Source organism: Ascidia mentula, chromosome 8 (genome assembly GCF_947561715.1).
Source record: "Ascidia mentula chromosome 8, kaAscMent1.1, whole genome shotgun sequence".
In the NCBI taxonomy this organism is placed as follows: Eukaryota; Metazoa; Chordata; class Ascidiacea; order Phlebobranchia; family Ascidiidae; genus Ascidia; species Ascidia mentula.
The window spans coordinates 6,053,405-6,081,059 of record NC_138573.1 but is presented as its reverse complement, the minus strand read 5'-3'; the positions used below and the strand labels follow the sequence as shown (position 1 = coordinate 6,081,059).

General features: G+C 41.3%; 5 protein-coding genes across 5 annotated transcripts in view; 1 reads left to right on the top strand and 4 right to left on the bottom strand.

The window, feature by feature from the left end:
• Positions 1–27,655, top strand: part of LOC145910446 (exocyst complex component 3-like) — a 59,778-nt gene that overhangs the window by 14,042 nt on the left and 18,081 nt on the right. The window lies entirely within an intron of this gene.
• Positions 332–11,718, bottom strand: LOC145910985 (complement receptor type 1-like). Its single transcript, XM_082998214.1, has 29 exons — positions 11,677–11,718; positions 11,390–11,475; positions 10,759–10,854; positions 10,148–10,259; positions 9,771–9,919; positions 9,353–9,466; positions 8,334–8,521; positions 8,050–8,242; positions 7,792–7,989; positions 7,523–7,720; positions 6,995–7,182; positions 6,660–6,808; positions 5,612–5,682; positions 5,430–5,515; positions 5,262–5,357; positions 5,046–5,163; positions 4,761–4,898; positions 4,527–4,653; positions 4,325–4,437; positions 3,543–3,740; positions 3,287–3,424; positions 3,094–3,220; positions 2,873–2,985; positions 2,428–2,625; positions 2,156–2,341; positions 1,724–1,835; positions 1,410–1,546; positions 1,048–1,214; positions 332–763 (listed from the first exon to the last, which is right to left on the bottom strand). The coding sequence occupies exons 3-29, from the start codon at positions 10,796–10,798 to the stop codon at positions 548–550; spliced, it is 3,870 nt and encodes a 1,289-aa protein (XP_082854340.1). The 5' UTR covers positions 10,799–10,854; positions 11,390–11,475; positions 11,677–11,718; the 3' UTR covers positions 332–547.
• Positions 12,483–16,674, bottom strand: LOC145910448 (E-selectin-like). The gene is made up of 13 exons (XM_082997577.1): positions 16,541–16,674; positions 16,359–16,444; positions 16,191–16,286; positions 15,975–16,092; positions 15,690–15,827; positions 15,456–15,582; positions 15,254–15,366; positions 14,470–14,667; positions 14,198–14,383; positions 13,766–13,877; positions 13,456–13,592; positions 13,095–13,261; positions 12,483–12,803 (listed from the first exon to the last, which is right to left on the bottom strand). Exons 1-13 carry the CDS (start codon positions 16,596–16,598, stop codon positions 12,588–12,590), a joined length of 1,752 nt encoding a protein of 583 aa, XP_082853703.1. The 5' UTR covers positions 16,599–16,674; the 3' UTR covers positions 12,483–12,587.
• LOC145910983 (P-selectin-like) lies at positions 17,585–19,500 on the bottom strand. Its single transcript, XM_082998211.1, has 6 exons — positions 19,272–19,500; positions 18,979–19,176; positions 18,721–18,918; positions 18,452–18,649; positions 17,924–18,111; positions 17,585–17,737 (listed from the first exon to the last, which is right to left on the bottom strand). The coding sequence occupies exons 1-6, from the start codon at positions 19,498–19,500 to the stop codon at positions 17,585–17,587; spliced, it is 1,164 nt and encodes a 387-aa protein (XP_082854337.1).
• Positions 20,056–21,950, bottom strand: LOC145910450 (von Willebrand factor A domain-containing protein 2-like). The gene is made up of 5 exons (XM_082997580.1): positions 21,891–21,950; positions 21,278–21,389; positions 20,901–21,049; positions 20,434–20,597; positions 20,056–20,375 (listed from the first exon to the last, which is right to left on the bottom strand). The coding sequence occupies exons 1-5, from the start codon at positions 21,928–21,930 to the stop codon at positions 20,163–20,165; spliced, it is 678 nt and encodes a 225-aa protein (XP_082853706.1). The 5' UTR covers positions 21,931–21,950; the 3' UTR covers positions 20,056–20,162.

Sequence of the window (27,655 nt, the reverse complement as noted above, 5' to 3'; positions counted from 1 at the left end):
GTTTATTACACCACCACAAACCGCTATGTTGTACATCTATTGTCTCTGCAGCGAGATAGAATGTGACTGATACTGTGCCACGTGCCTGGTTATACTATGTGTGCTTTCTGATCATGACCCGAAAAGTATCAATTGTTTAAACTTGATCAAAATGTCTTGATCTGCACGGAAATTAATTTAAAAGACTTTACAAATTTAGTGGCACTGCGGCGCTCATGTCTTTGGGTTTTCTTATCATGCGAGTCTGTGTTATTTGATCTGAATGGCGTTTTTTATGTCTATTGGCAGCACATATGTATGCCCTTTGGCAAAGCAATCGAACATAGAAGCGTCACCTTCGATGAATGTATTTGAAGTATTTACTGGAACAAGCAGTGTACATGTGTTGTTTTGATTTAAAGGCACTTTTATTTTTTTGCTTCTAAACCAAGGGTAAATTGATTCGTTGTGTACACACACATATCAATTTTTACAATCATGGAAACTCGCTAACGCGCGGATACATTTCAACACATCTGTACAAATCACGTTTGCGTTATTTCGTTCCTTAAAGAAGTCCCATTCGGGTTCTTTCAAGATGCTCGTTGATATCGAAGCAAGGGTCACCACAAATAACATCGGCCAACTGGACGGATAGAGCTCCCTTTAAGCCTTCGAAACTTGCTTCCGATATAAGTACTCTGCTAGGGTCACCAGCTATTTCGTTCAGCTGCACCTCGTTGAGCTGGTTTGGAAAACTCGGCTTGATACCAAGGGCGTATATCTGCGAAATAGAAACAAAAAGTCATGTCTACAAACGGAAACAAACAAGCGTTGAATGGCAACATCGGAAAGTAATTTGTTGAACCTATCCAAGGCCTACAAAATTATTAATGCGAAATATTGGAAATGCGAAAATTTATAAAACAACGCTGACAAGCGTTGGCGTATGCTCATAAGCCGATGCTGAAATTAAGAAAACCTTGACTACATAACTGCCTAAATTAGTGCCTTTGTTTGATTGTTTTTTTTTATTGCTAGTAGTTCAAAAGCCAAAGCCGTTGTTACCAAAGCGCCTTTTTCGCTACGAAGTTGGTTTGAGATTTCCAATACTTGGTCTTGGGAAATTCCGTCCGTAATAACGACAACGACATTCAGGGCATTCACTCGGTCACCATTTTCAGTTGTAAACATCTCATCTTTCACATGCTTAAGTGCAGCCCCCGTGTTTGTACCTGACAAAAAGTCAAAATGTTTGCTGTTGTAGTCAGATATAAGCTGTGCATACAAAAGCATACAAAAGCTGAAAAATAGTTGTTACTTGGGTAAAATATCATTTGATTTTTTGTAAGAATCAAAAAATTTTTCAAGTATATACTAAATATTTCATAATAAGCAGGTCTTATGCATTTTGATTTGGGAACGTTTACCTCCAGATTCGTAGTCCATTGTCCGTAACTTGGTTACAGGATCTGAATCTTTGAAGAGAATCTGATTTCCCGTATCTGGAACGTTCTGGTATGCCAATGCTGCCACTTGTACCGAGTCATTGGCGATATCGTATTGCCTGCAAGATAAACCCAATTTAGATGTAACGCGTAGCGACAACAACTATATTTTATGAAGTGTATGTGCCATTTGATTGTGATGTTGAAATACTCAAGTTCTTTTAGTTTTGCCAACGTGCAAACTTTTTCACTGAAGACATGGATACAGGACTGGAGTCATTGTTTTGGTTACTCACGTAATAACCGATTCGACGAACTCCTTGATTACGCCCCAGTTCTGTGCCCCGACCGACGACGACGAGTCAAGCACAAATGCAACATCCATCACGGCGTGAGGAGGGCACTGCTCTGAAATACGCATAAAGATGATGTTTAAAAACATGAAGAAGTTCTACATAGTTTTCTGAGCATTAGGTTCACAACACAGCCAAGGCATTACAGCCAAGCTGGATCAACCACTTTTTCCGACAAGTCGGAGCGAGATCCAAAAAATACAGTTTTTGATCCCGCGACTTTGGTCCAAGCAGTCGCAACGTTCTACCGACTTAGCTTCGCGAGCTCTTGCATTGTCATACAATAGCATTATACACTTCTGCGTGGCTTTCTTGGTCTGATGCTTGATACATTATATACTTTTTGTTGGGAATGGAGTATAGCATATGTCGTACTTGCGCAACACGGCTTTGGAACATTCCATTCGGTGTTGTTCTGACACGTGTTGTTGGTCCTGCCTTCCGGAAACAAACTGTATCCTTCCGATAAACATTGGAAAGAGCAGTCGGAGGTTGCTAGGTTTCCATTGCTACAAGAATAGTTTCCGTGTCGGAGACCACCTTGGTCATCACATTGGTTTGCTGTAAATTCAACGCAACATTGTTTCGGTCGTACGTTATTGAAAACATAATGTAACAAAAAAGCACAAATCACTTATTTTACTTACGTTGACAGGACGGAGGTGGATTGTCCCAAAGTAAATCTCCAGGAATGGTATCAATGCATGTTGTGTATAGCGGGCCGACACGTGTATGATAAGGATCACAACCAAACTCGCATTCTGTTCCAACTGGATAGACGCCTTCACTCGTACACACTCGAAATCCGTTCTCTGGCGCCACTGGTGGTGAATCGCATCCTTTTCCTGATTCAATTTAAAAACTTTTGTTTGTTGTTTGTTTACAAAAAAATGTGTCTCTGCAGTTGCACAGATGGTCCTGGCGCATGTTACGCCAATTGAGACATGGGTCCGCATAACGTGAAACGCTTATCTATAGTAATCGCATAAATGCGTATTCCAGACGATTTAAGTGCCTCAGGCGGAGTATAAGAATGTTTTAGGATTACTCAGCAACATTGCTCTGGACAAAAAAAACGTAAAATGCTTTTACTTTGGCATACGGGAACGTTGTTGGTCCAAATTCCCTCCGAATCTTGGTCATTGTCGTCAACGCAAGATCTTTGCCTGTCGCCCACTAAGTCGAAGCCATCGTTGCAAACAAACCTGAAAACCGTCTGACTGTTAATGCTGGGTAATAACTCACAAAAACACAAGTTTAGATGACGTGTTAATAAGTAAAGTTCTATGTACTATATCTGCATGAAACCTTACGTGCAAACGCTTCCCAGTCTGTTTTCGTCTGTACAAGACACATCTCCGTTAACTGGTGGAGTCTGCGGTGGCGGGCACAGAATTCTTTGGCAAGTGGGTGGGGAATTGCTCCAAGATTCGCTTTCGTCTAAAAGCAAAAATGGAGTCACATGTTGCTCCGTTCGTGACAGTAGTTTTTGCAAACTTAACTCACCGCAAACTGTTGACGAGCTCCCTTCCAAAACGAATCCCGGGTCACACACGAAACTGCACACACTCCCTACGTTGTTATCGTCGCTGCACGAAACCCTTCCATTGATTGGTGCAGTTTGAGGCGGAATGCACACACGTCCTGAAATCAAAAAAAAACTATTTGAAGCATCAGTTTACTGTAACTTGACAATAATTTGTTTAGTTGTACATTATTGAGAGCAGTTATTAAAAAATAACAAATGATTCATTTTACTTACGCCGACAAAACGGAGGTGGATTGTTCCAAATTAACTCTTCAGGAGTGGTTTCAATGCATGTTGTGTAACGCGGACCGACACGTATATGAGAAGGATCACAACCAAACTCGCATTCTGTTCCAAGTGGATAGACGCTTTCGCTCGTACACACTCGAAAACCGTTTTCTGGCGCCACTGGTGGTTGACTGCACACTTTTTCTGGTTTAAAAGGTTTGTGTGTTTTTGTTTACTGACAGAAAATTAATATACACGCGTTATTATTTACTTTGTCATTTTTGGCTGGCTGAAATTACTTATGGTGGAAATTAAAAAAAAATTAAGAACTGGCGTTTAAAAAGCATCATACTAAGTGTAAGAAACGTAGCCTAATTGGGATTCATCACCTATCGGATGTGGCCCCCGAGCCACGTGCAAAGTAAAAAACTTGATCTCTCACATAAGATTACTTGGGTTCGAATCCCAGTGCGACAAAATGAAAAATAATCAAAAAAGTTTCAAAAATTTTTGGTTTTTTTTTTCCGTGCATTCGAGAAAACCGTTTTGCGACAGATTTAACCATTTCAGCAGGTGGTTTTCGTCGCAAATGAACAAACACTCGCTCCCTACGAAGTTTGAATCGTACAGGTAACTCTGCCGTTTTGTGGGTCGATATGCGGCGGATTACAAACCATACCTGGTAAAATGTAAAGATAATTACATGTTAGCACAATTTAAAGCAAGCTTTGATGTTGCATGTGGGATTTTTCTGTCATTGCAAGCATGTAATTTACAATTATTCTTACGGCATTCCGGAAGGTCATTGTTCCATATCCCAAACACTCTATCGTTTTCCTCTTGCCTGATGCATGTTGTGTCAAATTCTCCAACAAGCTGATACCCCTCATCACAGTAAAACCTACAAAATTCCACGAGTTTGCTGCTGAATTGGTACTACATGGGCCTTTGGTATCAGTATCAAGTGATAGTGTGAGCTAGATTTACTACCTGCACATGCTCCCCGGGGTTGATTTTTTGTCACATGTCACGTCGCCGTTGTCTGGTCTTGCAACAAAAATGTCGCACATGATTTCAAAGCACCAAGGCGGCGGAGCATTCCACTCACCGTTTCCACCTTGTTAGATTTTGCAAAAAATAAGGGTAAAATTGCAGTGTTTCGAAAGTTTTTCTATTATACGCTCTAATCATGTTTATCACGTTGTTTTTTTGCATGTTACCTACCACATACAGAAAAGAAGCTGCCGTGTAGACTGTAGTCAAAATCGCACGAGAACCGACACACACTTCCCACGTTGTTATTGTGGCTGCACGATACTTTACCGTGTATCGGAGCTGGTTGGGGTGGATTGCACACGCTTGCTTAAGTAAAACAAAAACATAATACTGTTTCTTACGAAAGAATTTTACCAAATTTTAAACGGGGAAACATTTATAAAGCCTTGTGCATAATCTTAATCCTTAAATGTTAACCAATAAATAGCCGTTACACGTGGCTTCGAGTAATACCTGTGTTATCACAACCAACTAATGGGGCGTTGCATCCGTCTTGGTCGCAACAACACCTACACACGGTGTGCAAAGAGGCCATATTGCATTGTGTGGGATACCAAGCTGGCTGGGGGTTCTGAGTGAATGCTTTGGTTGTTAGATTAAGCCACCAAGAAAACAACAGAATAGTGCCGCCTCGTAACGGAAATATTAGCATCGAGTTCCTATTATCACCTGTATGTAGTTGCTGTCGCATGCACTGGCTTGCTTGCAGCGTTTATCAACCCATACTCCTTGATTGTCCGTTCTGACGGTGTTTTGACAAGCCTCCTGGTTTTGAAGCGTAATTTTTTATATCAAAAATTGCTGTTGAGTAACTCGTGGTTTATCATTGTCCTGTACCTGATTGGTTCGACATTGTGTAAGTTTGCCTCGAAAGTTACACTCCCCGTTGCTTCGTGCGTTTTCACAGACCCAACACATCAGTGCTAAATAGATACAACATAACGTTTGAAATGTAACACACAAAAATATATAAATATAGCAAATGTGATTTGATTCCTGATTTAACTTAACATACAAACCTGGCACAAGATTGATATGCAAAAGAAGGATTGCAACTAAACAGTATATATCCATCATATATTCCTGCGTACTACCGAAATCCTATGCAGTCTCAGTGAATTCAGAATAGACAGGCTTTCCAAGTACATTCTCGTTGGAAATGCTTGTTGCGGGATAGACACGTTCGTTTTATGTCACGGTTTTGCGATAACGTGGAAGTATTTTGTGGTTTCCCATGCGTAGATGATAGCGCGTGATAGCGTTGTCAACATCTTTCTATGTCCAAGTAAAGTTGCGTGATCTTTCTTTGATACACAATATTTGGATGATGGAGGCCTATTTATTTTTATGGCCTTTTCATTGACTTCTTTAATTTTTACTTTTTTGACACTGCCAATGATCTTTCTGACAAGGACTCAGTTTTTCTCATGCTTTTGGTTGCATTAACAGAGAGAGCCGAAATTTTGATATTGTTGAAATTCTTTATGTGTAAATGTGTTGTCTGTACAGGAATAAACAAGTATAGGAATGTTGCAGAACAAGCGGAAGAAAGGTGAATTACTGTGGCGCTCGCCGCAACGCCTAAACGTTTTCTCTTGCGGTATTGCAACAATGCGAGGTATTCTTTCTCCACTTTCTGGTGACTATACACAATCACCGTCATCCGTTGGGCACCAAAATAGGTGCAACGATTGGGAAAAACAAGGTCATTTGTATGCAGATCACAGAACTCATATTATTGGGCTCGATGCTAATATCTATCTGGTTAAGTAAGCGGTTTCCTTGACGTCTTTAAACTGAATAATAAACGTATAGTCGCGGAGCGGTCCATCGTCTAACTATCCATTACAATGAAAATGATTCATTTCTCGATGCTGTTTTCGTCTGCTTTCACTACTTGCCTTCCAATAAGATACAATGGCTTATGCCTCTAATTAAAATACGATTGATCTATGTGAATTTTTTATTCGCGACAAAGAAACACCGACATCGAGGAGCAAGGAACCCCCTGCTTTGGCAAGACACAAGTTACTTATCTAGAGTAAATGCATATATATACACTCCTACTGCAGGGTGGTGCTTGTGGCGTTGGCAGCTATAAGCAGAATTTCGGCTACAAGCAAGTTTTGGTTAGAATATGACCATGCAGTATCGTTGACGGTTGACGGTCCATGCAGTATCGTTGAGACAAGGTCGAGGTGGCGAAGTTGTCGTTGCTGCAAGAGAAATTTCCGTGGAGCAAAACACCCTGGTCATCGCACCTGTTCGCTGCAAAGCAAAGTTGAATGTGTTACCTCGTATATTCCCCGCTCTCAATTGTAAAAACACCTCGGATTCTATTTGGCTGCGATGCCAATTTTGCCTTCGCTGGGCTCGATACAGTTTGTGTAGAGCGGTCCAACACGGGTGTGGAAGGGGTCGCAGCCGAACTCGCATTGAGAACCGCGGAAGTTTCCGTCGGTGCAAACACGGAAACCGTTCTCTGGCGCCGATGGTGGTGTGCCGCAAGTTTTACCTGAGTGGGAAGTTACACGTGATCGCGGCGCCCCAATGTTAATGAAAAGGACGTGGCAACATGCGCATGCCGATTCTGCAAGAGAGTTGAAAGTGATTTGTTGTTTTTTTATAAGAAAAAAACTGAATGTGTCCGTGGCTTTCGTCGGCTCGACGAAAGGAAAAAGAATGTAGTCGGATATCTCGCAAATATAAGGATCAAATAGTAATTTTAGATTTATTCATGCATGGTACGAAAGTCTGCAAATAAAGTCAAATGTTTCTGAATGTGCTATACTATATCCAAGATATTGTATAGCTTTTGACAAGATTGGTGCAAAGAAAAGAGCATTCAAGAATAAGTTTTGCTGCGATAACGAGTTAAAAATTTCCAGCGAATCACTGGAAAAAAGCTGGGGAAAGTTGGAACCCCCTACGTTCGCAAAGTGGCTCAGGATTGGTCCACACGCCAATGGCATCGCCGTTTCCATCGTCGACACAAGTGGTGCCTGGAGACCCAACCAATGCGTAATCGATATCACACGTGTAAGCACATTCGCTGTTAAGAGAGATGCCTGCGTTGCACTGGACTGTACCGTTAAGTGGGTTTTCCCTCGGGGGAGGACATGTGATGGCTGCACGATTAAATTAAAAGGATTGAGAAACTATTAGTACTGCGGTTGTTTCATTGCATCGGAAAACGTACGTTCACAGGTTGGTGCAGGCTCGCTCCAAGCACCTAGTGCGTCTCCGCTAAGATCGTCGAGGCAAGTTACCAACGGGGCTCCAATAAGAGCAAAACCTTCATCGCATGTAAAAGTACAGTCGCTGTCGACCGCGTTTCCGTCAGAGCAAACAACCAAACCATTGGTGGGGCTGCTTTGAGGCGGTTCGCAAACAATTGCTACAAAGTGACAGAATGGTTAAAGTGGAGTGAGCAACGTGGGATCTCCGGGTAACCTACGTTCACAGACGGGTCGGGGATTGGTCCAATCACCCAGTGCGTCGTTGTTACCATCATCTGCGCACGTGGTCGTTACATCTGCGCCTATTAGGGCATAGCCTGGCTCACACTCGAACGTGCAAACGCTAGTGGCAAAGTTGTCCGAAAATCCGGCGCGGATTGCGGGATGCAAACAATTGCTAAACATGTCATACTATTAGAACAATATCATACTATTACTGCAATTTAACTATCAATTGAGCCTTCAACGCAGCAACAGTGAGTAATAACATACGGTTGCAGACTGGTGGAGGGTTGGTCCACACGCCAAGTGTGTCGCCATTTCCGTCGTGAATACAGGTAGTTTGTGGCGCCCCTTCCAGATCGTAGTTTGCGTTACAAACGAACGAGCACTGACTGCCCATGATGTTGCCGTTCGTGCAAGATACAGTGCCGAACTCTGGATCGGCCTGTGGCGGTTCGCAGACGATTTCTGCAAATATTTTGGCCTCACGGTTTACCATCATTCTTTTTTTAAAGCAGAGAGAGTTGAGCGCAAAGCATGTTGTTCAGATACGTTTGCAACTGTCCACATTGCTGTAAGGTCCTTGAAACGAATGCAGCTTGAAGGCACTGACGTGCCAGGCTTTTCTGTCTGCGGGCGGCATTAGAGGACGCAGAAAACAATATATACATTGCTTAAACCACCAAAGTTCTAAAAGATGCGCGCAGTGTTGGATTTGTGTGTTGGATTAGTTGTAACAACTCGTTTCTATATCGCAGAAACGTGTTTGTTTGCCAAAAACATAGATTGCGATAAGACGCTAACCCTTCCACTGCATGCTGTTTGACAATAATCGACATCATAGATGGATTTTGTTTTCTTGTTACGGTTTAAATTGCAATATTAATATGTTGACATGTTTAGTGCATCTAATAAGCGGATTAATACATTGGTAAAACAGAAAACAAAAATTCGGAGTTTCCAAAATTGCACATTTTACAACTTTTCGTGTCGATTTTCGAGGAAACGACGCTCCAAGTAGGTCGCGTTCATGTTCTTGTAAAATTGCTACTTAGACGTTCCAAATGTTCCGCGTAATCGAAGCAAGGATCACCGCAGATTGATAAACCCAGCTGTTCGGAAAGTTCTTCGCTAAGTCCCGCAAAGCTCTCTTCTGAGACCAAAACTCGCTTTCGGTCGCCGGTTATCGCGTATAACTGCTGCAGGTCAAGTTGGTTGTGCTCGATTGCAAGGACATAGATCTGAAACAACAGCCAGGTTAAATATGTTTACAAAACGCTTAAATGAGGAACCAAGTACCTATTGGCCCGTAGGTATTAACAACAACAACATTCACTGCGTCTGGGCGGTCTCCGTTTTCTGGACGAAATATTATGTCTCGCACACGTTCCAGGGCGCTCACTGTGTTGCCGCCTGTACAAACAATTCCTTTACAGCTAAAACACATATTTGTATACTGCACAAAAGACAGTGCAAAGTAAAATAATGTTTTTCATACGTATACATTGAAGGTGTCAACAAATAACTTAAATTATTTTGAGCATTTATATTGCGTTACTTCTTATATTAGCGGTCCAATCAAGAACAAGGCTATCTCCTTCGACAGCAAAGTGTTTCGGTAATTACCATTTTGTCATTAAAATGGATTTATTTCCCTGCGTTTTCTGCTATTCTATATGGCGTCTTTTAAAAAAAAATACTTTAAACAAAATCTTACTGCTTGGTGCATATTGAATCGCAATGAATTTTTCGATCAGGAAATCGATGTTGTTGGTTTCGTTTAGCAGAATGTGAGCTATGTTGCCTGGGTCGCTGTTGTGTGGCAATACGGCTATCTGAGCTTTATCTTCACCGATGATAAATTGCCTGAAGGTTAAAAAAAAGTTTTCATGCTTGGTCGAACTGTGAAGTGCACGAATGCGTTTGTTAATCGTATGTTATTATCGCGTTTCCAATAACACATTCCGAAAATCGTCACACTGCATGCTTGAAAGTGCTATTTTTCGCATGTCAGTCCCCGTTATGTAATGCTCTCGCCGTGGGATATTTCGTATCGTTCGTGGTGACTCATTTAGCTTACCTATACAAACTTACCAGAATATTGATTCCACAAACTGCTTTATCACATCCCACTCATCAGCTCCGGCAGATTCGTACGTGTCCAACACGAAAACGACATCCATCAGTGCATAAGGGGGGCATATTCCTGTAAATCAGTAAAAACGAATTGTCAGCCTACTATATAACCGTATGTAACCGTATGTTATTTATGTCGTAACGTTCAACCTTTTGAGGCTTGGTATAACAACGCGTTGTCTATTATTATGTTTTAGTCAGAATGTGAGCTTTTGTGTTGCATAACAATACGATTACAGATCTGGTTGACTTGGAGCGTTCCAAAGCGCACCGCAACTGTCCAAAAATGCAGAGATTTCATAGCCCGAAGTGACTTAATTAAGCGTGTCTGCTTTGCGGCATCGCGACCGCAGAAAGTTCAACGCATTTCGGCGTGAGAGTGGGTGTATTGTGTAAACAAGCGAGTCATTTTGTGCTGCCCTTTCCAATCACGAGCAACATTTAGTGAGATAACACATTTGTGAAACTGCGATATCGACACATGTAGATAAGAACAGGCCGATTATATCAGTGCAGAAAACTAATGCCACTATGAGTGGAATGAACACAAAGAAATGATGGACCTTTACCTGAAAGAAGTTGTTTGCACATGCGACGGCTTGTTTGCATGTTTTTGTGATAACCCGTTGGTATCCATTCCTCCTTACTACGTTCTGGCACGCATCCTAGAAGCAAAAATACATTAGGTCGAAGTGCGTGTTGTTGGCACCAATTATATCGACGAACGAAACAATATGTTGTTTGGAGTGTGGCAACTTCAATCATCGCCGTAAAATCAAGATGTGTCGAATATTGCATTGGGCCAGGATGTCTATTTCGTGCACAAATATCGTCATATTAAGCAGAAAACCCGCCCATCTTGCACGTTTGCAGTTTTTCACCCATGTCAAATATGAGGCTCATGTCAATAGAATACAAAAAGTATGGTCTGGGGTCTGCACGTTTGTACCTCCGAATTTAAATTTAAGCTCAGAGAGCGCTTGGATCCGAATGCTTTTGTACGTAAAGTTATAAGGTTTCGTTCAACAATACTTATTACTATTACGCGTTACTATTACATCATATCTTCTCGGTTAAAAATTTTCTAATTACATTTGTTTCTAAAGTTTATCTATATATGTTGGCTGAGTAGACACATCAGACAATTTAAAACCCCATACGTTGCGCAACGTTGCCACGTACAAAATTTCCCACACTCACCTCGTTCTTAGCACACTTTTTTATGCGTCCGAATAAAACGCAGTGTCTGTTTGTTGGCTGGTTTTCGCACACGAAGCAGTTCAGACCTACAAAAATAAATCTTAGCATTAAAATCCTTTCAGTTTTTACATCACATTTGTTATTCCGTTTTTTTTCGCACTTTAAAAATTTTAATTCTGTTCGGTTTGAATATTCAAAGCATTAAAAGTTTCGCCACGTTAAGTGCAGAACTAAAAAAAACATTTTTAAACACTGTCGCATGCGTTTATTCACTGTAGCTGACTTACCAAAAGTACATCCTGCTATCCAGGCTAACGTCAGCGCAAAACCTAAGCTCCTCATGATTGTATCGCGTTTCTTTTAGCGGATGTCGGGCCTGAGTTCTGTAAAAGATAACTTACGTACCTTTTTCGACGAGGCGCATCACATTTATGAGCATGGGCAATCTAAACGTCACGATTTTCTGCTTTGCGATCCCTATGCGTGGTGCTTGCGTGCCGCCTAGCGGCTGTTTACGTGGTTTGGATGTTTCTTTATCCTTACATCAAGTTTCAGCGCATTTCTGCATTCAGTGCTTTGTATGATAAAAAATAGCTTATGTTATTCACAAAATGATCGAAAACCTCTTGATGCCCTGTTCTCGATTTATCCATGTTTATTACACCACCACAAACCGCTATGTTGTACATCTATTGTCTCTGCAGCGAGATAGAATGTGACTGATACTGTGCCACGTGCCTGGTTATACTATGTGTGCTTTCTGATCATGACCCGAAAAGTATCAATTGTTTAAACTTGATCTAAATTTCTTGATCTGCACGGAAATTAATTTAAAAGACTTTACAAATTTAGTGTCACTGTGGCGCTCATGCCTTTGGGTTTTCTTATCGGGCGAGTCTGTGTTATTTGGTGCGAATGGCGTTTTTTATGTCTGTTGGCAGCACACCTGTATGCCCTTTGGCAAAGCAATCGAACATAGAAGCGTCACCTTCCATGAACGTATCTGAAGTATTTACTGGAACAAGCAGTGCACATGTGTTGTTTCAATTTAAAGTCACTTTTATTATTTATTTCTAAACCAAGGGTAAATTTGATGCGTTGTGTACACACACATATCAATTTTTACAAATGGAAACTCGCTAACGCGCGGATACATTTCAACACATTTGTACAAATCACGTTTGCGTTATTTCGTTCCTTAAAGAAGTCCCATTCGGGTTCTTTCAAGATGCTCGTTGATATCGAAGCAAGGGTCACCACAAATAACATCGGCCAACTGGTCGGATAAAGCTCCCTTTAAGCCTTCGAAACTTTCTTCGGATATAAGTACTCTGCTAGGGTCACCAGCTATTTCGTTCAGCTGCACCTCGTTGAGCTGGTTTGGAAAACTCGGCTTAATACCAAGGGCGTATATCTGCGAAATAGAAACAAAAAGTCATGTCTAGGCTCGACAAACGGAAACAAACAAGCGTTAAATGCCAACATCGGAAAGTAATTTGTTGAACCTATCCAATGCCTACAAAATTATTAATGCGAAATATTGGAAATGCGAAAATTTATAAAACAACGCTGACAAGCGTTGGCGTATGCTCATAAGCCGATGCTGAAATTAAGAAAACCTTGACTACATAACTGCCTAAATTAGTGCCTTTGTTTGATTGTTTTTTTTGTTTGCTAGTAATTCAAAAGCCAAAGCCGTTGTTACCAAAGCGCCTTTTTCGCTACGAAGTTGGTTTGAGATTTCCAAAACATGGTCTTGGGAAATTCCGTCCGTAATAACGACAACGACATTCAGGGCATTCACTCGGTCACCATTTTCAGTTGTAAACATCACATTTTTCACATGCTTAAGTGCAGCCCCCGTGTTTGTACCTGACAATAAGTCAAAATGTTTGCTGTTGTGATCAGATATAAGCTGTGCATACAAAAGCATACAAAAGCTGAAAAATAGTTGTTACTTGGGTAAAATATCATTTGATTTTTTGTGAGAATTAAAAATTTTTCAAGTATATACTAAATATTTCATACTAAGCAGGGCTTATGCATTTTGATTTGGGAACGTTTACCTCCAGATTCGTAGTCCATTGTCCGTAACTTGGCTACAGGATCTGAATCTTTGAAGAGAATCTGATTTCCCGTATCTGGAACGTTCTGGTATGCCAATGCTGCCACTTGTACCGAGTCATTGGCGATATCGTATTGCCTGCAAGATAAACCCAATTTAGATGTAACGCGTAGCGACAACAACTATATTTTATGAAGTGCATGTGCCATGTGATTGTGATGTTGAAATACTCAAGTTCTTTTTTGCCAACGTGCAAACTTTTTCACTGAAGACATGGATACAGGACTGGAGTCATTGTTTTGGTTACTCACGTAATAACCGATTCGACGAATTCCTTGATTACGTCCCAGTTCTGTGCCCCGACCGACGACGACGAGTCAAGCACAAATGCAACATCCATCACGGCGTGAGGAGGGCACTGCTCTGAAATACGCATAAAGATGATGTTTAAAAACATGAAGAAGTTCTACATAGTTTTCTGAGCATTAGGTTCACAACACAGCCAAGGCATTACAGCCAAGCTGGATCAACCACTTTTTCCGACAAGTCGGAGCGAGATCCAAAAAATGAAGTTTTTGATCCCGCGACTTTGGTCCAAGCAGTCGCAACGTTCTACCGACTTAGCTTCGCGAGCTCTTGCATTGTCATACAATAGCATTATACACTTCTGCGTGGCTTTCTTGGTCTGATGCTTGATACATTATATACTTTTTGTTGGGAATGGAGTATAGCATATGTCGTACTTGCGCAACACGGCTTTGGAACATTCCATTCGGTGTTGTTCTGACACGTGTTGTTGGTCCTGCCTTCCGGAAACAAACTGTATCCTTCCGATAAACATTGGAAAGAGCAGTCGGAGGTTGCTAGGTTTCCATTGCTACAAGAATAGTTTCCGTGTCGGAGACCACCTTGGTCATCACATTGGTTTGCTGTAAATTCAACGCAACATTGTTTTGGTCGTACGTTATTGAAAACATTATGTAACAAAAAAGCACAAATCACTTATTTTACTTACGTTGACAGAACGGAGGTGGATTGTCCCAAAGTAAATCTCCAGTAGCGGTATCAATGCATGTTGTGTATAGCGGGCCGACACGTATATGAGAAGGATCACAACCAAACTCACATTCTGTTCCAACTGGATAGACGCCTTCACTCGTACACACTCGAAATCCGTTCTCTGGCGCCACTGGTGGTTGACCGCACACTTTTTCTGGTTTAAAAGGTTTGTGTGTTTTTGTTTACTGACAGAAAATTGATATAGACGTGTTATTATTTACTTTGTCATTTTTGGCTGGCTGAAATTACTTATGGTGGAAATTAAAAAAAAATTAAGAACTGGCGTTTAAAAAGCATCATACTAAGTGTAAGAAACGTAGCCTAATTGGGATTCATCAGCTATCGGATGTGGCCCCCAAGCCACGTGCAAAGTAAAAAACTTGATCTCTCACATAAGATTACTTGGGTTCGAATCCCAGTGCGACAAAATGAAAAATAATCAAAAAAGTTTTTAAAAATTTTTGGTTTTTTTTTTCCGTGCATTCGAGAAAACCGTTTTGCGACAGATTTAACCATTTCAGCAGGTGGTTTTCGTCGCAAATGAACAAACACTCGCTCCCTACGAAGTTTGAATCGGTGCAGGTAACTCTGCCGTTTTGTGGGTCGATATGCGGCGGATTACAAACCATACCTGGTAAAATGTAAAGATAATTACATGTTAGCACAATTTAAAGCAAGCTTTGATGTTGCATGTGGGATTTTTCTGTCATTGCAAGCATGTAATTTACAATTATTCTTACGGCATTCCGGAAGGTCATTGTTCCATATCCCAAACACTCTATCGTTTTCCTCTTGCCTGATGCATGTTGTGTCAAATTCTCCAACAAGCTGATACCCCTCATCACAGTAAAACCTACAAAATTCCACGAGTTTGCTGCTGAATTGGTACTACATGGGCCTTTGGTATCAGTATCAAGTGATAGTGTGAGCTAGATTTACTACCTGCACATGCTCCCCGGGGTTGATTTTTTGTCACATGTCACGTCGCCGTTGTCTGGTCTTGCAACGAAAATGTCGCACATGATTTCAAAGCACCAAGGCGGCGGAGCATTCCACTCACCGTTTCCACCTTGTTAGATTTTGCAAAAAATAAGGGTAAAATTGCAGTGTTTCGAAAGTTTTTCTATTATACGCTCTAATCATGTTTATCACGTTGTTTTTTTGCATGTTACCTACCACATACAGAAAAGAAGCTGCCGTGTAGACTGTAGTCAAAATTGCATGAGAACCGACACACACTTCCCACGTTGTTATTGTGGCTGCACGATACTTTACCGTGTATCGGAGCTGGTTGGGGTGGATTGCACACGCTTGCTTAAGTAAAACAAAAACATAATACTGTTTCTTACGAAAGAATTTTACCAAATTTTAAACGGGGAAACATTTATAAAGCCTTGTGCATAATCTTAATCCTTAAATGTTAACCAATAAATAGCCGTTACACGTGGCTTCGAGTAATACCTGTGTTATCACAACCAACTAATGGGGCGTTGCATCCGTCTTGGTCGCAACAACACCTACACACGGTGTGCAAAGAGGCCATATTGCATTGTGTGGGATACCAAGCTGGCTGGGGGTTCTGAGTGAATGCATTGGTTGTTAGATTAAGCCACCAAGAAAACAACAGAATAGTGCCGCCTCGTAACGGAAATATTAGCATCGAGTTCCTATTATCACCTGTATGTAGTTGCTGTCGCATGCACTGGCTTGCTTGCAGCGTTTATCAACCCATACTCCTTGATTGTCCGTTCTGACGGTGTTTTGACAAGCCTCCTGGTTTTGAAGCGTAATTTTTTATATCAAAAATTGCTGTTGAGTAACTCGTGGTTTATCATTGTCCTGTACCTGATTGGTTCGACATTGTGTAAGTTTGCCTCGAAAGTTACACTCCCCGTTGCTTCGTGCGTTTTCACAGACCCAACACATCAGTGCTAAATAGATACAACATAACGTTTGAAATGTAACACACAAAAATATATAAATATAGCAAATGTGATTTGATTCCTGATTTAACTTAACATACAAACCTGGCACAAGATTGATATGCAAAAGAAGGATTGCAACTAAACAGTATATATCCATCATATATTCCTGCGTACTACCGAAATCCTATGCAGTCTCAGTGAATTCAGAATAGACAGGCTTTCCAAGTACATTCTCGTTGGAAATGCTTGTTGCGGGATAGACACGTTCGTTTTATGTCACGGTTTTGCGATAACGTGGAAGTATTTTGTGGTTTCCCATGCGTAGATGATAGCGCGTGATAGCGTTGTCAACATCTTTCTATGTCCAAGTAAAGTTGCGTGATCTTTCTTTGATACACAATATTTGGATGATGGAGGCCTATTTATTTTTATGGCCTTTTCATTGACTTCTTTAATTTTTACTTTTTTGACACTGCCAATGATCTTTCTGACAAGGACTCAGTTTTTCTCATGCTTTTGGTTGCATTAACAGAGAGAGCCGAAATTTTGATATTGTTGAAATTCTTTATGTGTAAATGTGTTGTCTGTACAGGAATAAACAATTATAGGAATGTTGCAGAACAAGCGGAAGAAAGGTGAATTACTGTGGCGCTCGCCGCAACGCCTAAACGTTTTCTCTTGCGGTATTGCAACAATGCGAGGTATTCTTTCTCCACTTTGTGGTGACTATACACAATCACCGTCATCCGTTGGGCACCAAAATAGGTGTAACGATTGGGAAAATCAAGGTCATTTGTATGCAGATCACAGAACTCATATTATTGGGCTCGATGCTAATATCTATCTGGTTAAGTAAGCGGTTTCCTTGACGTCTTTCAACTGAATAATAAACGTATAGTCACGAAGCGGCCCATCGTCTAACTATCAATTACAATGAAAATGATTCATTTCTCGATGCTGTTTTCGTCTGCTTTCACTACTTGCCTTCCAATAAGGTACAATGGCTTATGCCTCTAATTAAAACACGATTGATCTATGTGAATTTTTTATTCGTGACAAAGAAACACCGACATCGAGGAGCAAGGAACCCCCTGCTTTGGCAAGACACAAGTTACTTATCTAGAGTAAATGCATATATATACACTCCTACTGCAGGGTGGTGCTTGTGGCGTTGGCAGCTATCAGCAGAATTTCGGCTACAAGCAAGTTTTGGTTAGAATATGACCATGCAGTATCGTTGACGGTTGACGGTCCATGCAGTATCGTTGAGACAAGGTCGAGGTGGCGAAGTTGTCGTTGCTGCAAGAGAAATTTCCGTGGAGCAAAACACCCTGGTCATCGCACCTGTTCGCTGCAAAGCAAAGTTGAATGTGTTACCTCGTATATTCCCCGCTCTCAATTGTAAAAACACCTCGGATTCTATTTGGCTGCGATGCCAATTTTGCCTTCGCTGGGCTCGATACAGTTTGTGTAGAGCGGTCCAACACGGGTGTGGAAGGGGTCGCAGCCGAACTCGCATTGAGAACCGCGGAAGTTTCCGTCGGTGCAAACACGGAAACCGTTCTCTGGCGCCGATGGTGGTGTGCCGCAAGTTTTACCTGAGTGGGAAGTTACACGTGATCGCGGCGCCCCAATGTTAATGAAAAGGACGTGGCAACATGCGCATGCCGATTCTGCAAGAGAGTTGAAAGTGATTTGTTGTTTTTTTATAAGAAAAAAACTGAATGTGTCCGTGGCTTTCGTCGGCTCGACGAAAGGAAAAAGAATGTAGTCGGATATCTCGCAAATATAAGGATCAAATAGTAATTTTAGATTTGTTCATGCATGGTACGAAAGTCTGCAAATAAAGTCAAATGTTTCTGAATGTGCTATACTATATCCAAGATATTGTATAGCTTTTGACAAGATTGGTGCAAAGAAAAGAGCATTCAAGAATAAGTTTTGCTGCGATAACGAGTTAAAAATTTCCAGCGAATCGCTGGAAAAAAGCTAGGGAAAGTTGGAACCCCCTACGTTCGCAAAGTGGCTCAGGATTGGTCCACACGCCAATGGCATCGCCGTTTCCATCGTCGACACAAGTGGTGCCGGGAGACCCAACCAATGCGTAGTCGATATCACACGTGTAAGCACATTCGCTGTTAAGAGAGATGCCTGCGTTGCACTGGACTGCACCGTTAAGTGGGTTTTCCCTCGGGGGAGGACATGTGATGGCTGCACGATTAAATTAAAAGGATTGAGAAACTATTAGTACTGCGGTTGTTTCATTGCATCGGGAAACGTACGTTCACAGGTTGGTGCAGGCTCGCTCCAAGCACCTAGTGCGTCTCCGCTAAGATCGTCGAGGCAAGTTACCAACGGGGCTCCAATAAGAGGAAAACCTTCATCGCATGTAAAAGTACAGTCGCTGTCGACCGCGTTTCCGTCAGAGCAAACAACCAAACCATTGGTGGGGCTGCTTTGAGGCGGTTCGCAAACAATTGCTACAAAGTGACAGAATGGTTAAAGTGGAGTGAGCAACGTGGGATCTCCGGGTAACCTACGTTCACAGACGGGTCGGGGATTGGTCCAATCACCCAGTGCGTCGTTGTTACCATCATCTGCGCACGTGGTCGTTTCATCTGCGCCTATTAGGGCATAGCCTGGCTCACACTCGAACGTGCAAACGCTAGTGGCAAAGTTGTCGTTGGAGCAGCTTACTGTTCCGAAATCCGGCGCGGATTGCGGGATGCAAACAATTGCTAAACATGTCATACTATTAGAACAATATCATACTATTACTGCAATTTAACTATCAATTGAGCCTTCAACGCAGCAACAGTGAGTAATAACATACGGTTGCAGACTGGTGGAGGGTTGGTCCACACGCCAAGTGTGTCGCCATTTCCGTCGTGAATACAGGTAGTTTGTGGCGCCCCTTCCAGATCGTAGTTTGCGTTACAAACGAACGAGCACTGACTGCCCATGATGTTGCCGTTCGTGCAAGATACAGTGCCGAACTCTGGATCGGCCTGTGGCGGTTCGCAGACGATTTCTGCAAATATTTTGGCCTCACGGTTTACCATCATTCTTTTTTTAAAGCAGAGAGAGTTGAGCGCAAAGCATGTTGTTCAGATACGTTTGCAACTGTCCACATTGCTGTAAGGTCCTTGAAACGAATGCAGCTTGAAGGCACTGACGTGCCAGGCTTTTCTGTCTGCGGGCGGCATTAGAGGACGCAGAAAACAATATATACATTGCTTTAACCACCAAAGTTCTAAAAGATGCGCGCAGTGTTGGATTTGTGTGTTGGATTAGTTGTAACAACTCGTTTCTATATCGCAGAAACGTGTTTGTTTGCCAAAAACATAGATTGCGATAAGACGCTACAAAGCATTTACATGCAAGTGCTTGTGTGAACACGTTTGGATTTTGACTTGCATTTGTAGCATAGGCTTTAACACATGACAGACGATAGCATGTTTCACTTCCGCAATTAGCAATGAATAAATTTCTGCACTAACCCTTCCACTGCATGCTGTTTGACAATAATCGACATCATAGATGGATTTTGTTTTCTTGTTACGGTTTAAATTGCAATATTAATATGTTGACATGTTTAGTGCATCAAATAAGCGGATTAATACATTGGTAAAACAGAAAACAAAAATTCGGAGTTTCCAAAATTGCACATTTTACAACTTTTCGTGTCGATTTTCGAGGAAACGACGCTCCAAGTAGGTCGCGTTCATGTCCTTGTAAAATTGCTACTTAGACGTTCCAAATGTTCCGCGTAATCGAAGCAAGGATCACCGCAGATTGATAAACCCAGCTGTTCGGAAAGTTCTTCGCTAAGTCCCGCAAAGCTCTCTTCTGAGACCAAAACTCGCTTTCGGTCGCCTGTTATCGCGTAGAACTGCTGCAGGTCAAGTTGGTTGTGCTCGATTGCAAGGACGTAGATCTGAAACAACAGCCAGGTTAAATATGTTTACAAAACGCTTAAATGAGGAACCAAGTACCAATGCACCGCTGCGGCGAAGATCGTTCGCAATCGTAAGAACGTCGCCTTCTATTGGCCCGTAGGTGATAACAACAACAACATTCACAGCGTCTGGGCGGTCTCCGTTTTCTGGACGAAATATTATGTCTCGCACACGTTCCAGGGCGCTCACTGTGTTGCCGCCTGTAAAAGCAATTCCTTTACAGCTAAAACACATATTTGTATACTGCACAAAAGACAGTGCTAAGTAAAATAATGTTTTTCATACGTATACATTGAAGGTGTCAACAAATAACTTAAATTATTTTGAGCATTTATATTGCGTTACTTCTTATATTAGCGGTCCAATCAAGAACAAGGTTATCTCCTTCGACAGCAAAGTGTTTGGGTAATACCATTTTGCCATTAAAATGGATTTATTTCCCTACGTTTTCTGCTATTCTATATGGCGTCTTTAAAAAAAAAATACTTTAAACAAAATCTTACTGCTTGGTGCATATTGAATCGCAATGAATTTTTCGATCAGGAAATCGATGTTGTTGGTTTCGTTTAGCAGAATGTGAGCTATGTTGCCTGGGTCGCTGTTGTGTGGCAATACGGCTATCTGAGCTTTATCTTCACCGATGATGAATTGCCTGAAGGTTAAAAAAAAGTTTTCATGCTTGGTCGAACTGTGAAGTGCACGAATGCGTTTGTTAATCGTATGTTATTATCGCGTTTCCAATAACACATTCCGAAAATCGTCACACTGCATGCTTGAAAGTGCTATTTTTCGCATGTCAGTCCCCGTTATGTAATGCTGTCGCCGTGGGATATTTCGTATCGTTCGTGGTGACTCATTTAGCTTACCTATACAAACTTACCAGAATATTGATTCCACAAACTGCTTTATCACATCCCACTCATCAGCTCCGGCAGATTCGTACGTGTCCAACACGAAAACGACATCCATCAGTGCATAAGGGGGGCATATTCCTGTAAATCAGTAAAAACGAATTGTCAGCCTACTATATAACCGTATGTAACCGTATGTTATTTATGTCGTAACGTTCAACCTTTTGAGGCTTGGTATAACAACGCGTTGTCTATTATTATGTTTTAGTCAGAATGTGAGCTTTTGTGTTGCATAACAATACGATTCCAGATCTGGTTGACTTGGAGCGTTCCAAAGCGCACCGCAACTGTCCAAAAATGCAGAGATTTCATAGCCCGAAGTGACTTAATTAAGCGTGTCTGCTTTGCGGCATCGCGACCGCAGAAAGTTCAACGCATTTCGTCGTGAGAGTGGGTGTATTGTGTAAACAAGCGAGTCATTTTGTGTTGCCCTTTCCAATCACGAGCAACATTTAGTGAGATAACACATTTGTGAAACTGCGATATCGACACATATGTAGATAAGAACAGGCCGATTATATCAGTGCAGAAAACTAATGACACTATGAGTGGAATGAACACAAAGAAATGATGGACCTTTACCTGAAAGAAGTTGTTTGCACATGCGACGGCTTGTTTGCATGTTTTAGTGATAGCCCGTTGGTATCCATTCCTCCTTACTACGTTCTGGCACGCATCCTAGAAGCAAAAATACATTAGGTCGAAGTGCGTGTTGTTGGCACCAATTATCTCGACGAACGAAACAATATGTTGTTTGGAGTGTGGCAACTTCAATCATCGCTGTAAAATCAAGATGTGTCGAATATTGCATTGGGCCAGGACGTCTATTTCGTGCACAAATATCGTCATATTAAGCAGAAAACCCGCCCATCTTGCACGTTTGCAGTTTTTCACCCATGTCAAATATGAGGCTCATGTCAATAGAATACAAAAAGTATGGTCTGGGGTCTGCACGTTTGTTCCTCTGAATTTAAATTTAAGCTCAGAGAGCGCTTGGATCCGAATGCTTTTGTACGTAAAGTTATAAGGTTTCGTTCAACAATACTTATTACTGCTACGCGTTTCTATTACATCATATCTTCTAGGTGAAAATTTTTCTAATTACATTTGTCGCTAAAGTTTATCTATGTGTGTTGGCTGAGTAGACACATTAGACATTCAAAACCCCTTACGTTGCGCAACGTTGCCACGTACAAAGTTTTCCAGACTCACCTCGTTCTTAGCACACTTTTTTATTCGTCCGAATAAAACGCAGTGTCTGTTTGTCGGCTGGTTTTCGCACACGAAGCAGTTCAGACCTACAAAGATAAATCTTAGCATTAAACTCCTTTCATTTTTTACATCACATTTGTCATTCCGTCTTTTTTTGCACTTTAGAAATTTTAATTTTGTTCGGTTTGAATATTCAAAGCATTAAAAGTTTCGCCACGTTAAGTGCAGAACTGAAAAAAAAAACATTTTTAAACACTAAGCATGCGTTTATTCGCAGTAGCTAACTTACCGAAAGTACATCCTGCTATCCAGGCTAACGTCAGCGCAAAACCTAAGTTCCTCATGGTTGTATCGCGTTTCTTTTAGCGGATGGGCCTGAGTTCTGTAAAAGATAACTTACGTACCTTTTTCGACGAGGCGCATCAAATTTATGAGCATGTGCAACCTAAACGTCACGATTTTCGGCTTTGCGATCCCTATGCGTAGTGCTTGCGTGCCGCCCAGCGGCTGTTTACGTGGTTTGGATGTTTCTTTATCCTTACATCAAGTTTCAGCGCATTTCTACATTCAGTGCTTTGTATGATAAAAAATAGCTTATGTTATTCACAAAATGATCGAAAACCTCTTGATGCCCTGTTGTACATTTATCCATATTTATTACCCCGCCACAAACCGCTGTGTTTTACATCTATTGCCTCTGCAGCGAGATAGAATGTGACTGATACTGTGCCACATGCCTGGTTATACTATGTGTGCTTTCTGAACATGACCCGAAAAGTATCAATTGTTTAAAATTGATCAAAATGTCTTGATCCGCACGGAAATTAATTGAAAAGACTTTACAAATTAAGTGTCACTGCGGCGCTCATGCTTTTGGGTTTTCTTTTCGGGCGAGTCTGTGTTATTTGGTCTGAATGGCGTGTTTTATGTATGTTGGCAGCACACTTGTATGCCCTTTGGCAAAGCAATCGAACATAGAAGCGTCACCTTCGATGAACGTATCTGAAGTATTTACTGGAACAAGCAGTGCACATGTGTTGTTTCAATTTAAAGTCACTTTTATTATTTGCTTCTAAACCAAGGGTAAATTTGATGCGTTGTGTACACACACATATCAATTTTTGCAATCATGGAAACTCGCTAACGCGCGGATACATTTCAACACATCTGTACAAATCACGTTTGCGTTATTTCGTTCCTTAAAGAAGTCCCATTCGGGTTCTTTCAAGATGCTCGTTGATATCGAAGCAAGGGTCACCACAAATAACATCGGCCAACTGGTCGGATAAAGCTCCCTTTAAGCCTTCGAAACTTGCTTCCGATATAAGTACTCTGCTAGGGTCACCAGCTATTTCGTTCAGCTGCACCTCGTTCAGCTGGTTTGGAAAACTCGGCTTAATACCAAGGGCGTATATCTGCGAAATAGAAACAAAAAGTCATGTCTACAAACGGAAACAAACAAGCGTTAAATGCCAACATCGGAAAGTAATTTGTTGAACCTATCCAATGCCTACAAAATTATTAATGCGAAATATTGGAAATGCGAAAATTTATAAAACAACGCTGACAAGCGTTGGCGTATGCTCATAAGCCGATGCTGAAATTAAGAAAACCTTGACTACATAACTGCCTAAATTAGTGCCTTTGTTTGATTGTTTTTTTTTGTTTGCTAGTAATTCAAAAGCCAAAGCCATTGTTACCAAAGCGCCTTTTTCGCTACGAAGTTGGTTTGAGATTTCCAAAACATGGTCTTGGGAAATTCCGTCCGTAATAACGACAACGACATTCAGGGCATTCACTCGGTCACCATTTTCAGTTGTAAACATCACATTTTTCACATGCTTAAGTGCAGCCCCCGTGTTTGTACCTGACAATAAGTCAAAATGTTTGCTGTTGTGATCAGATATAAGCTGTGCATACAAAAGCATACAAAAGCTGAAAAATAGTTGTTACTTGGGTAAAATATCATTTGATTTTTTGTGAGAATTAAAAATTTTTCAAGTATATACTAAATATTTCATACTAAGCAGGTCTTATGCATTTTGATTTGGGAACGTTTACCTCCAGATTCGTAGTCCATTGTCCGTAACTTGGCTACAGGATCTGAATCTTTGAAGAGAATCTGATTTCCCGTATCTGGAACGTTCTGGTATGCCAATGCTGCCACTTGTACCGAGTCATTGGCGATATCGTATTGCCTGCAATATAAACCCAATTTAGATGTAACGCGTAGCGACAACAACTATATTTTAAGAAGTGCATGTGCCATGTGATTGTGATGTTGAAATACTCAAGTTCTTTTAGTTTTGCCAACGTGCAAACTTTTTCACTGAAGACATGGATACAGGACTGGAGTCATTGTTTTGGTTACTCACGTAATAACCGATTCGACGAACTCCTTGATTACGTCCCAGTTCTGTGCTCCGACCGACGACGACGAGTCAAGCACAAATGCTACATCCATCACGGCGTGAGGAGGGCACTGCTCTGAAAAACGCATGAAGATGATGTTTAAAAACATGCAGAAGTTCTACATGGTTTTCTGAGCATTAGGTTCACAACACAGCCAGGGCATTGCAGCCAAGCTGGATCAACCACTTTTCCCGAAATGAAGAATAGAGTATAGTATGTGTCGTACTTGCGCAACACGGCTTTGGAACATTCCATTCTGTGTTGTTCTGACACGTGTTGTTGGTCCTGCCTTCCGGAAACAAACTGTATCCTTCCGATAAACATTGGAAAGAGCAGTCGGAGGTTGCTAGGTTTCCATTGCTACAAGAATAGTTTCCGTGTCGGAGACCACCTTGGTCATCACATTGGTTTGCTGTGAATTCAACGCAACATTGTTTCGGTCGTACGTTATTGAAAACATAATGTAACAAAAAAGCACAAATCACTTATTTTACTTACGTTGACAGAACGGAGGTGGATTGTCCCAAAGTAAATCTCCAGTAGCGGTGTCAATGCATGTTGTGTAAAGCGGGCCGACACGTGTATGATAAGGATCACAACCAAACTCGCATTCTGTTCCAACTGGATAGACGCTTTCGCTCGTACACACTCTAAACCCGTTTTCTGGCGCCACTGGTGGTTGACCGCACACTTTTTCTGGTTTGAAAGGTTTGCGTGTTTTTGTTTACTGACAGAAAATTAATACAGACGTGTTATTATTTACTTTACCATTTTTGGCTGGCTGAAATTAGTTATAGTGGAAATAAAAAAAAATAAGATCTGGCGTTTAAAAAGCATCATACTAAGTGTAAGAAACGTAATTGGGATTCATCAGCTATCGGATGTGGCCCCCGAGCCACGTGCAAAGTAAAAAAATTGATCTCTCACATAAGATTACTTGGGTTCGAATCCCAGTGCGACAAAGTAACAAATAATCAAAAAAGTTTCAAAAATTTTTGTGTCAAACGATTCGTCACCATAATCCATGTTATACATGTTTAAACAAACGTACCTTGACCCAAACAGCCAAGAAGAGGTGCGTTGCAGCCGTCCGTGTTACAACAGCATCGGCAAACTGTGTGCAATACATCCATATTGCACTGAGTGGGATGCCAAGCGGGACGGGGGTTCTAAAAAAGATAACGGCATATTGCAAGTCAAAATGTTACATATGGTTCCGAGTGCCATCTTCCCCGCGCAGTGTTGCTTTTAATTTTGCGCTACGTCACGTACCTGAATATAGTTGTCTCCACAGGCGTGGGCCTGCTTGCAGCGTTTGTCAACCCAAACCCCCTGGTTATCGGTTCTAACGGTGTTTTGACATGCTTCCTGCGTAAGGAAATAAAACACTGCATTAAACTTTTGCCTAACGTTTGACGTTGATAGAAATTAAGTTGCATTACCTGGTTAGGTTGGCACAATTCAAGTCGGCCTCGGAAGTTACATTCTCCATTGCTTCTTGCGTTCTCGCAAACCCAACACGAGAGCCCTGTGGTAAAAAAGCGGTTGCAGGCACATCACAGTCTTAAATATGGTTGGTTTAGTTTTTACGGAGGAAACAAATACCTCTTGATGCACGGCAAGTTGTTAAAGATTTTTGCTCTTATAACTATTTGCCATATCAACACATTTCATCAATGCATTTGTGGCACACTTTACCTAAACATGATCATGCGGATTCTTTTTTATATATAAACCATCTTACCTGCTACTGATGAAAGTAGCGAAGCACCAAACGCGATCACGGGGAAGATCAGTCTCATCTTGTTTTTTCCTCTGGCTTCTGTGAGTTCCTCTCTCAAGTTGATGTTTCATTCGAAACGCTCCCTTATATAGAGGTTGGTTTCAAACCCGAATTTGCAACGTTGCCTTTCCAGTAAAACTTCTTCCTTTGCCACTTGCTAATCTGCATTCGTGTTTCACTTTTTAGTGGCTTTATGGACTGGCTTTGATTCTCTGTACACTCGATTATTTTTCTTGCGAATCCGTTAATCCACCGAAAATTTGAAGTGGAATTTCGTTGAAAAAGGCCTCGGGACGTGGGGAAATTACCATTGGTCAGATTGTGTCGGGGACGTTGTATCGGACAAAGAAATCATTGGTTTCGTTTGTAATGATGATTCAATGTTGCAAAGATAAATATAGTGTTTGCAATAATTCAGCGTCTTCAATTTTCGTGTAATGCTTAACGTGAAGATTTTTTTGGGTTTCCAAACCACCTGCGGCTTTTCGGATAAGCTCGCTTGTTTACTGATATATTTACCTGATTACTTAAACAACAATCCTTATTATTCGACTTTTTCGAATACAAGAAGTTGTGTTTTTGCTAAATACGATTAAGAGGTTTCCAAGAACTGCCTTTCAATATCTTTGGATGTAAGAAACTTTCGGTACAAAGTGAGGTGATTTGTCACCCCGTATAATTGTCGAATTTTATGATTTGGAAATTACCGCGCGTCCAATTGTTGTTTGCGTCGCGCCGGAAGAGAAATGGACGATCGCGCAATCGGCTATTAAATGCAATATTATTTGCATGCTAATTTTCTCAAACGACCGATCTTTGTTTTTCTGGCCGGTCGAAGGTGTTTACTTGTAATTTTAGCCTTAATTATGAACCTCGTGAGGTCGTCGAAAAGAACAAGTGTTGGATTAGTTGTGACAACTCGTTCCTATCGCAGAAACGT